General features: G+C 37.5%; 2 protein-coding genes across 3 annotated transcripts; one reads left to right on the forward strand and one right to left on the reverse strand.

Annotated features, from left to right (window-relative positions):
* Window positions 1-84: 84 nt before the first annotated feature.
* Spt5 (Transcription elongation factor subunit Spt5) lies at window positions 85-5,552 on the reverse strand. Its single transcript, XM_077417053.1, has 12 exons — window positions 5,342-5,552; window positions 5,133-5,256; window positions 4,595-4,683; window positions 4,247-4,502; window positions 3,935-4,167; window positions 3,350-3,848; window positions 2,910-3,258; window positions 2,231-2,820; window positions 1,781-2,142; window positions 1,299-1,700; window positions 600-775; window positions 85-481 (listed from the first exon to the last, which is right to left on the reverse strand). The coding sequence occupies exons 1-12, from the start codon at window positions 5,355-5,357 to the stop codon at window positions 227-229; spliced, it is 3,351 nt and encodes a 1,116-aa protein (XP_077273179.1). The 5' UTR covers window positions 5,358-5,552; the 3' UTR covers window positions 85-226.
* A 1,289-nt stretch (window positions 5,553-6,841) lies between these two features.
* LOC143903463 (uncharacterized) lies at window positions 6,842-11,574 on the forward strand. 2 transcript variants are annotated; one of them, XM_077417069.1, is made up of 12 exons: window positions 6,842-7,715; window positions 8,148-8,379; window positions 8,451-8,698; window positions 8,860-9,049; window positions 9,131-9,286; window positions 9,451-9,622; window positions 10,468-10,572; window positions 10,646-10,728; window positions 10,890-10,954; window positions 11,040-11,083; window positions 11,249-11,369; window positions 11,442-11,574. In XM_077417069.1, exons 1-12 carry the CDS (start codon window positions 7,527-7,529, stop codon window positions 11,529-11,531), a joined length of 1,695 nt encoding a protein of 564 aa, XP_077273195.1. In that variant the 5' UTR covers window positions 6,842-7,526; the 3' UTR covers window positions 11,532-11,574. The 2 variants fall into 2 exon arrangements, with proteins under 2 accessions (XP_077273195.1, XP_077273194.1); XM_077417068.1 differs by lacking the exons at window positions 10,890-10,954; window positions 11,040-11,083; window positions 11,249-11,369; window positions 11,442-11,574 and having other exon boundaries at window positions 9,451-10,831.
* The last annotated feature ends 1 nt before the right edge of the window (window position 11,575 follows it).

Consider the following 11,575-nt stretch of genomic DNA (forward strand, 5'->3'; position numbering starts at 1 on the left):
TACTACTAATTTGTTACGAATTATAATGTAAAACAAGAAAAAAAATAGACACATGATGACATATGTATCACTTATCATTTATTATTATTACTGTCAGATATATATTAGGCACTTAATATACAAGAATGTAAATGTTTGAAGTGAACATTATAAGATAAAAAGATATCAATTATCGTGTCGAAAATATCTACGCCACAATATTAGCGTGTACGAATTAGAAAATTGTTCATTTCAAATCTTTTAAATCAAGTGCTTTCATTTTACACAAAAATCGCAATTGCAAGAATTTTATCTCGTCCGTGTTGAGTTTTACCACTCCCTCTTGATTATCGATCGAAAGTAAAGTGCCGACAGCTTCGCGGTCTTCACCCAGAATTACTTTGACTCGATCGCCGCGTGACGGTACCACAGGTTCCAGTTGTTCACACACTAGGTTCACAACTCTATCTTCGGTAGGTAGATAAACAGTGCACATACCACCCTGTCACAAATATAAACGTGTTATTCTTGAAAAATAAAATTAAAAAGATGCGCATATGTGAACTACCGGTATCGCAATAATATAATATTTTATTCAGATATGACACAGAATCACTTACTGAAATTCCTCGAATAACTGCTTGTTGTCCAGCGAGAGCAGGATCGTCATGAGAGTCGCGAATGCGTACTTCAATATCCGTCGTATGCCATTCTGAGCTACCCATGATACCGGAACCGACTGCATCCATTCCTGTTGAACTAGGTGTATGTGGATTGTATGGACTACTTGGTACTCCTGTAAGAATTACGAATTATGGTGTATAACAAGTATTGAACCTCATACCGAGTTATAACTTGTTACGATCGAGAATTTGTTTCTGCTACGCGTAGTATGAAAGCAATTGATTCGTATTCGGCAGATGCCGGTTTCGATTCCAACCTTCATTTTATGTACGTCTCGATTTAATAAGAAATTGATTTGAAGAGTTAAAAGTTGTGAATAAAGTACTACGAGATGAATGATAACTTGTTTCGAAAACCCACATTTCATTTCATTCATTCGTTCAATTTGCTTCTGCTTTTTAATTCAGTTAAATAAAAAAAATATAATTGAGTAAATAATAGAATAGATATAAAGTTAAAATTTACTTATAATCGTTACATGTAAATAATACGATATGAAAATTAAAGAGTGATTATATATTGCAATGTTAAATTATAAAACCATTTAGAAACCTGAAAAACATTTAGATTCTATAATAGAGACTAAATCCCCTCATCTACTCATATAGAGATTCCGCTAGCGTTATATTACTTACCAGGTGTCATAGGACTATAACCCATCGGAGAAGGAGTTGCAAATGCTCCATGTGGGCTAGTAGTGTATCCAGTACCACTTGGGGACGGAGTAGCAACGTAGCCTGTAGGACTTGGGCTCGCGGTAGCACTGCCCGCAGGACTAGGACTCGGCTGATATGAGCTGAAGCTTTGTTCCGAGCCGTACATGGTGCCCGGAGTCTGCGGAGTAAACGGCCCACCAGTAGGAGGATATCCGGGCCCGTAACCGGGCGAGCCACCTTCTTCTATACTGTAGCCGTCGAAATCGTTCGTCCTGGCGGGTGTGTTAGTAACTGACGGATCCCAAGCTCCAGATTGTCCTGGTGTTCGCGATCCATCGTGAGACGGCGTCATTGAACCGTAGTGAGGGGTGCGAGAACCATCTATAACAATAAAATGTTAAAAATTGTACTTTCCACATCATCTCGTATAAAAGAAAAAATACATGTGTAAATATACTCACTTTCGTACATAGGCGTCTGGGAACCGTGCATAGGTGTCTTTGATCCGTCCCTCGCGTACATCGGCGTCTGCCCACCAGCACCGTAAGCCGGAGTTCTGTTGTAACTGCTGAAGCCACCATCCTTTGTCGGGACGCCGACGTTTGCTATATGAGATCGATCGACGGAGATTGTTTGACACGTGGAGTGCAATTCCACGCGCGCTGTTGTCTCTGTCGCATCTTTCACAATACCCACGTTTCCCTTGTACGGTCCACCTGTTATTTTAATCGTGGTTCCAATTAATTCTCTATCCCGTCTTGCACCGCCACCGCCACCACGGCCTCTGCCTCTTCCGCCTCCGCCGCCCCGTCCAAAACCACCTCTGTAAGATTAATCAATAGTTGATATATAAGTAAACACGTTGAAAGAATATATCAATAAAGTGAATATAGAATGAGAACGAGACCAACCCGCTAGGATGCATCGGAGAGGCAATTCTAGGAGACATAAATCCAGCCACTGGTGACATAGAATTAATGGAAGTTGTCTTATTTCCACCGGACAACTGTAAATGTCTGGTTTTGCATACGAATATTCCACCATTGTCGACGAACATTCTCGAGTGTAAAAAGGCAAAACTTCTGTACAGATGTTTAATTTCACCACCTCGACCTGCATGCGGTCCGTCGACCACTTTAACAATGTCTTTCTTCTGTATAGTATTCTGTTGCGAGTCTAAAGCGACCGCGTTTCTATTTTCTCGACGCTTCGTAAGACCTTGCGGCCTCGCTTCGACCACTTTGCCATGCATAGAGAGAACGTGGAAATTCTCACGTTCTAATCGGACGATAACACCGACTGTTTGCGCATCAAGCTGCACCAAGTCACCCCATTGGAATTGTCCTAAGCTATCAACGCCGGTAGCCATGTCAGAGCATAATTGTAGATCCCTCGGAAGAACCTCGAGTTCGTGCATTGACAAATCAGAAAATAAAACTACTCTATTTTGTTCTACCCTAACAATTAAACCTGTATCACCTTCGTATCTTCCTGCTACAACCTGCAAATTAATTAAAATAATATTGTAACTTTGTAAAAAAAAAAAAAAAAGAAATCTATTTTTAAAACGAGCAATATCGCAAATTTTACCTTAACGTGATCGCCTTGCGTAAAGTATTTTCGCAACTCCGAAGCTTGGAATTCCAAAGCTTCTTTAAGTTCTTCATGCTTTGGCATAACCATAATCATGTTTCCATCTATGGAAACAATCTTTCCCTGTAGGTTTATTAGTTCACCCTCGCAAACCTCTACATTATCTCCGTTACTGAAGGAATGAGTAGCGGACTGATCTTCTTTTCCAGAAGTTCCAGTTCCTGGAGTACCACTTAAATCTATCTCAACACCTTCCGGCGCTTCTTCAAATCTCTCTAATTCGGAGAGTGTAGGTTTTACACCCTCCGCGATAATAGCACTTGTAGTGAAATTTTTATAAAGAAAACTGCGTAAAATAAGAAATAATTTTAATATTAATAATAATTATATAAATAAATATATATAATAATATTAGCATAACATGTAATAATACAAACCCTTTACGACTATATCTATTTCCTTCAAAAATAAGGAAATCTCCATCACTGGTAACTTCACCGCCAATAGCACGAATTGCTTCGGGATCGAATGGTTTCGCAGGTGGTCGTCTTTTCTTCTTACGTTTCAATGCTTCAGATTCGCTCTGCGCTGTTCTCAATGCCCCGCGTGGTCTGGTGTAATCGATTCTCGGAAGCAATTTTAAATGAACTTGATTTTGTGCTAAGTCGACATAATCAACTTGAGCTATATCATCTTTGTAAATGCCTCGTTTTAAACGGACCCATTGTTTAGCTTTTAAACCGGTCTGCTCTTTAACTACTCGCAGCACGTCGGTCATCTCTTTAATCGGTACCATTTGCTGCTTCCATATACCCATCCTGAGGTTACCAACATTTTCGATAGCAGCTTTTACATGCGGCTGCTTGTAAGCTTCTATGTAAATGTAACCTTTAACACCTTCCGGTGCCACAACGGATTTTATCTGAAGAGGTTCGCCTAAAATTTTTAAAAGGCAAAAAAATATTAAGAGATATGCAATAAAAAATAATCAAAAAAATATAAATCTTATTTATATTTCTTACTGGAAAATTGATACGTGATAAATTTCCGCATCAATAACAGCACGGTCGACTTTTCTTCTCCTATCCGGCATTTTACCATCCACAAATTGGGATCTTTTACGCCGGGCAACAAAGTCTGTTGAGTGATTTCGTCACTCATTTCTTCACCGCCGTCGCCGAAGCGACGAGCGGCAATCGATTCGTCTGCATACTTTTTACGAAGGTATTCCTCAATCTCGTCTTCTTTCTGCGAACTAGAAAATCCGTTCATTAAGAACTCAATTACATTCATAAAAACAAATACGAAATTATCTCCAAAATTTTAATACTTACTCCCAAAGATTTGTACCTCTACGTCGTCCTTCAATTTCACGCGCAGTCGGTCCCAACTCGTCCACCTCGTTTCCCACGATGCCAATTTCTTGGGCACCTTCCTCCCATTCATCGTCATCCTCAACTTCATCGTCTACTTCAGCTTCATCTATGATGAACCCACCAAACCTATCCTTCTTCTTTTTCTTTCTCGGCCTATCGTCATCCTCTTCCTCTTCTTCTTCATCATATTCACTACTATTGTCCAAGTCTTCTCCTGCAACCATAAAATATGAAACATAACATATATGGCAAAATAATATAAAACAACTTTGCACGTGTGATTAAAAATTTTATGATTTATCATACCTTCAGGTTCCTCTTCCGGTTCCACAGCTTCTTCTTCTCCCGATCTGACTTCTTCTGCCTCGTCCAGCTTCGGGTCTCCATCTTCTGAGCTACAAATAAAATAAACATTATGTAATAAGATAAATTAATCCAGATTTATTTAAGAAACATCTAAAAATCTTTTCGTTGCAGACGAAAGAAAATAAAATATCAGATTCAATATTTTTCTTTTGGATTTGCAACAAAAATAAATTTACGCTAAAGCTCTTATTACGTGTCGACATATTCGATAATGGAGTTGTACATATGTTACATACGAGGGGTCTGTTTTCTATTGCTGAACTGCACTAATCAGATTTTATCTTTTTTCCTTCTATATGGAGTAAAAGAAGATAAACTCTGAACTATAGTGCAGCCAGTTCAGCAATAGAAAACAGGCCCGAGCATTTATGGTTGCAGGAGAAGACTTGGACACAATAGCAATCAATATGATAAAGAAGAAGAGGAAAAGGATGATGATCGGCCGAGAGAGAAAAAAAAGAAGGATAGATGGACTCACCCAGACGGTGATCGGGAACGTGATCGAGATCTGGACGGACTCCTGGATCCCGAGCTACGCGAAGGACTTCTGCTGCGAGAGACGCTTCGAGATCTTCCTCCGACGCTCCCCGCGTCGCTGGCACCTGCAATAAGTCTCGTCGTTGTGTATTTTCGCATTATCTACGTTGCATTATAACCAACACTAGCCTCTATAAGCGAGGTCATTACCTTCCGAATCCGACATATCGGAATTATTCGCACGCGCCGGATTGTGTGAACGGGGACGGATATTTGGATACTCCGAGAACGTGTAGGAGTATCGCAGATTAACGGGAGCAAGCGATAATCGCTATGAGAAATGTGAACAAGAATCAAGTACCCGGAGTACCGTGACCATATGAAGCAAGACCAGTAACCACCAGCAACCACCAGGTGGCCCAGGTGCCATTAAACCAGGAACTAAACTGCCACCAGCACCAGTGCCACCAGAGACCAGAGACACCAGAGACTCAGAGACTGTGTGTGTGTGTGTGTGTGGTTTCTCTCTGCTGCCACTAACTTATCATGGCGTCGAACGTAGAGTTGAGAGTTGAGAGTTGGTTGACCAACGCTACGAGCGAGCGCGACGCCGCGACGTCTGCGGCGCGCGACTAAACTAAAAACAATGGGCATGTTCAGCAGACCAAGCCCCTGACCTGTCGAACGTGATTGGCTCTTACTTTTAGTATTGCAGGGCGATATATCCAGTGTGCGAACCATATTTACGCGAAAATAAAAATAAAGATAAGGTAATAAAATGTTGAAATAAAATACTGATGCATTCAAAATGGCAATTTCTCATATTATTGTCTTATTCATTTCCGTATAGGTCAGAGCTGCCGCCGCTGCTGCGTGCGAACGCCTGGGTCATCGTTATAGGCCGGTATAATTCATGTCATTAACCAATCACAAAGCAGTATTAGCATCTTAAGACAAGGGGCCGGTATCACAGTCTCCGATTTAAAGGCCATTAAACGTGATTCTCCGATTAAACTCACTCTTCGTCTCTTTCTAGGGGGATAGTTAGAAAGAGATGCAGAGTGAGTTTAATCGGAGAATTGATGTTACAAAATGAGGGTGCAGGTCCATTCAGTAGACATCAAGGAGTATCATACCGCGCGCGTTTGTAGAATTAGGCTGAGACTCCAAACAAAAAAGTTAAGCGAAAAGTACGATTACGTGAACGTAATGTACGTACATTTATCGTACTTTTCGCTAGAAATGTTATCGTTTCCTATTATTATTTTTTTTTTCCCATTCTCTGTTGAAAGCAAATTCAATCGTTGGCATGCATACACTATAGAATTCTTATAGTATTTTATTGTTTTCTATCGTTTTATTGGAATTTATCGAGAAGGAAAATCTATCACAATCAATTGTGTATTCTTAATAAAGGAAACTCAAAGTTTATTCTATCGATAACTACAATAATCATGTATTAACGATAGATATATGATTCAAAATGTATCTCATCGCAAAGTTGCAACAGAAAACGTTTCGTAATCTATCGTAAAATCACGACTTTTTTTCTCGGGTATGCGAGGTTCCCTTGTTAGTTAAAAAAAAATTAACTTACCCAACCGTCCCAACCCTGTCTCTGTGATCTGAGATCGGAGCGGCTTGTGAACGATGTGAATTGTGAATGCTCACGCCCACGTGCTTGTGCTTGTAGTAGGCTGCGGTCCATGGCACTTGATGCTAGAAATGTTTTGGAGCGTTCTTCTTCTCTTTCTTTCTTCATTGAAAGAAAAGAGAAGAGGAATGCTTCGAAGCATTTGTAGCGTCAAATGGACCGCAGCCGTAACTGCACGAAGAACATCCCCTCCCCTTCGCCAGTACCATCTGGGCTACGCGTTCCAAAATTCACTCTGGTTAACTAAAATGCTTATGCCAATTAATCGCCGATTAAATTAATTGGAACTTTTGTTAGAATCTGAATGCAGGCTTCTAGAAATTTTGTTGAAACTCCAATAAAGTATCTTCTTTTAATTCTACACAAATTTTATATACGATTAATTAATCGTACAAGGCGTATAATCAATAATCATGTGTTAAAGGAGTATATCCTTTCTAAACTTGGCTCCATTTTAAAAGAAGAATAATAAACAGAGAAAGGACGGTGTATATATGTATCAATTGTTGACTTAATCATTTTATTAATTTCTTATAAATTCTATCCTGCCAGAATGCGTGAAAGCAAATAAAGAATTTATTTCCATATATAAATTTATAAGATCCTGGAAGTTGATTTCTATCAAGTGCAAGTACGCAAAGATGTCGAATCACCTAGGCGACAAATAAACAAAGGGGTTATTGTAGTTTGTAGTCGCCGTCGAATATTAATCTCCTTTCGTGCACATCGTTTATCCTCGATATGTCCGGGGACATCGCGGAAAGCCTCCTTGCGCAATATTATGGAATTTTCGAGGGTCCAAAAGCTGAAAAATTTCCATCGATCCAGGAATGCGTGGGCAGCGTAGAGAACGACTCGAATAAACTGATCGGCGAGCAATCGACCGTGGAAACGAACGACGATGACACATCCAGAGAAACGGGGGTGCAGGTGTGAATTTCAATATGATTCTGACATTTATTCTTTATAAATAACAGTGAAGTAGACAATACAATTGATTGTATTTGTGATAAACAGGAGTAATAGATATCGCACTTTTCGATTTTAATAATTGAAATATTATTACTGCTGCTGTAATTGACATTATACCGTATATAATGCTCAGATAAATTAAAAAGTATCACTCGACTAAATTAAATTTAAAAAATATCTAAATGCTTTTTACCGTTCAATTTAATTTAATTAAAATCTAGAATTTGAAAATATTTTTAATAAAAATAAACTGTATTGAAAGTATGATTCACATCATTTATTAGGAAACATGCGATAAACATGAGAAGAGAGGCTTACGTTTCGATTTTGCTTCAAAATTTATATATGTATATACATGTGTAAATAGTACCTTAACATTTATGCATGCAGGAAAATGATATTGAGAACGAGGAAGAGAATTCCGAGATTGATATTCCAGCAAGATCCTCGCGAGCGTTGAAATGGGAAGCGCTCGAAGACAAAGAGGATGAAGAAACATCGTCTGAATTCAATATTATTTTTGAAGCAAATACTGCTGGCAATTTATATGAAAATACGTGTGCCTCCTCCGGCAAAGAGACACAGGATTTTGCCACATATAGCAAGGCTGCCTCCACTCTAGGTAGATATAAGATGTGGGTCAAAAATATAAAATTTGAATACGTGCTTTAATGTGCTTCATTATATGGAAAGGTCTGGAAGACAACGAAGGGAACGATTCGTATATCTCGTTTAGTGAAGATATATTTCCGGACAGTGCTTCAGACATTTCTTCAATAGCAGGGAAGAAGAAAACGGAGAAATCTCCAATAACGTTTGTTCCGCCTTCAACGCCGCCGCCAAATAGGACTCCGTTATACACTGAGACTTTTGTAGATTTAACGAGCACCGGTCTCACATCACTCCCTATCGAAGCGATTGAAAAATATCCTGCGATACAAGTACGCATGCAATGTAGATAATGTTTGAAATGGAAAAAAAAAAAACGTTTGCAAGATTTAAATTCAGATTTCATCTGATTCCTGCAACGTCACTTTTATATCATTGTTTTCTGCATTTTGTGTGTTAAATTTTAATAAATTTTAATTTCATTCAATTTTAGATGCTGTACCTAGAAGATAACAATCTCACCGAGCTTCCCGAAAAGCTCTTCGTTTCCCTACAACATTTACAGTGGCTGGACGTTCGAAATAATCTATTGACAAGTCTACCTACGAGTATTAAATCGCATCCTTCACTAGAAACTGTCTTGTTGCAAGGAAATAAAATCGAGAAATTGCCATTAGAACTTTGTAAGGAGTCATATAATTACTTTGTCAACTATGTTATTTTTTTATATCTACGTATATAATAGCTGTGAATTTTCATTATAGGCCTGGTGCCGAAACTTAAAACCCTCAATGTAGCACATAATCCTATCACTGCACCTCCAAAGAATGTTATAGCTCTCGGATGTTCGAGCATTCTCAGTTATCTCCGGTCAGAATGGAATAAATTGCATCCGAATGAGCCCGTGACATTCGTAGAACGTAAGAATTTCAAATTTGCGCATTCAGCTATTGCAACTCTGTCACCCTACAATCATACAAATATCAACGATTTTATTTTAATTAATTAATTATTAAAATAACTAGCAAAACAAACTGCAATAATCATCAGTGTATTGATCGAAATTAAATCAAATTTATTTTAGAGAAAATTGAACCAAAGGCATCAACGATCTTGGCTTATCGGTCTCCGCGTGAAAAACGATGGAAATTATCAAAAGTTCCACGGCGAATATCGAAAAGCGCGAACGACATCGGCGGTTCGTTCAAAGGCTCTGCGATCAGAAAGAAAAGTAGAGGTTACAAGCCCAGCAACAGGTACAGCAACACGCATAATGACGCTTTTCTGAAGAATTTAGCGAACAGTTATATCAGCGATACACGTAACAATAGTTCAGTGGGTTCTCTTTGCGCATCGTGCGCACGAAATTTTCCTGCTATTCGATGCAAAGACGAGAGTAATAAGAAGGAGAATGAGAGTAACGATGAGCTAAACTATAATCAGGATGAAAAATGCGATAAGCAGCACGCATTTTTAAAAATGATAGCTTCGTGCCACGATGTCAAGAAAACTTGCATCAAGGGAGAAATCGCCGAGGTAGATGCGAAAATCTTGCACTTAACCGGACCGTCGCCCAGATCGTGTTACGTTAGACAAAACATTACAGAATTAATAACATATAAACATTATCGCGAAAAGGAATGTCGAATTAAGACGATTAGTAACGAGACGAAACACATCGCGCTCGCAAAGTCGTATTATTCCACAGCAAGGAATAACGAGGAAAAAATGAAATGTAAGAATGTTGAACATCCGGAGCTGGTTTTCGATATTGTCACAAAAGACATGCGAAGAATGCAGCTGCGGCCGATGGAGCTGAAAGACTCGCGCAGCATGTTATCATGTTTGGAGAATTATCTCGATATTAAAAAAGCTGATTAGATCTTAACTATATATCAAACTATTGATATTTTTACTGATAATAATAAAATATTAATAATAGTATTAGTTAATGCTATTATGTTTCATAAATTAATAAATAATTGGTTAGGCTTTAATTTATTAGGCTAACTTTTTCGGAAATTTAAAAAATGTATGCAAAATAAATCAATTATTTTCTTATAATTACATGTAAAAAATGCGATCAATCTTTTGCATTTAGATGCGAAGGTAAAGGTACTAATATGATCATGGAACAACGACTGCAATGGATTTCTAAAGCGAGAGATTTGCTAAGCGCACAATCAGCAACAATTCAAAAAATTAAGTAAGGCATCTATTTAAATTGTGCTCTTATTAATTGTAAACAGTACGCATGAACTGTATTATATAATACGCAGGGATTTGGACACTGTAAAAGAATGGAGACGTGACAAACGAAGCTTCAATAAAAGCATGGAAAAAATATCGAGGAGAAATGAAGGTATATGACAAATAACTTTTCCCATGCAGTAAAAATTGGGATTTATAATTAAACTTTCATATTTTTTACTTATTGGAACGTAAGTACAAAATATGAAAATTTGACTGTATTATAATAAAATATTTTGTTATATTACATCATATGAAATATTTATTTATTAGATGATATTCCATTCGCAATCGACATTGAAGATTATCCTACAATTCGAAAACGTCCACAAAATGCGGTATGATAACTTAATATGCATATTTGTCTGAAAATATTAAAATGGAAAGTCAATGAGAATTTTTTCTTTTTATTGTGCAATTTAGGGAGATGCAGATAATAATTATAAACGGGAAAAATTAAGATCAATGTAAGTTCGAATGAATAATGTTGCATTTTATCAAGGTATAAAGAATAAGGCCCATATTCTCAATTCACTTTTATCATAAATGCGCGCATTTCTCGATAAAAGTGAACTGAGAATACAGGCCTATATGTCAATGTGTAACTTTAAACATTACTAATCGCATTCCAGAAATATAAATCGAAAGATTGAAGAATTAACAGGATTCCTACAAAAGCTCGAAATTACAAAATCTTCAGAAATATTGACGCCTAAATCTAAACAAAAATATCTCCAAACTGAAATTGAAAAGGTATAATTCTACATTATTTCGGTTAAAGTTTATTAACGAAAATTAAAATTGCTGTCTTAATTTATTTCATAGCTCTCACATTTTCAAAAGGAAGTACACAATCTAAGAAGATACAACGAAATTATATCAACTCCAATGAATTCTCCAAATAATTTATCTTAATATTTTTTTATTTTGATTCTATTTTTTATGAAAATTTTAAGAAA

Source organism: Temnothorax americanus, unplaced genomic scaffold (genome assembly GCF_048541705.1).
Source record: "Temnothorax americanus isolate GAGA-0224 unplaced genomic scaffold, ASM4854170v1 Scaffold47, whole genome shotgun sequence".
In the NCBI taxonomy this organism is placed as follows: domain Eukaryota; kingdom Metazoa; phylum Arthropoda; class Insecta; order Hymenoptera; family Formicidae; genus Temnothorax; species Temnothorax americanus.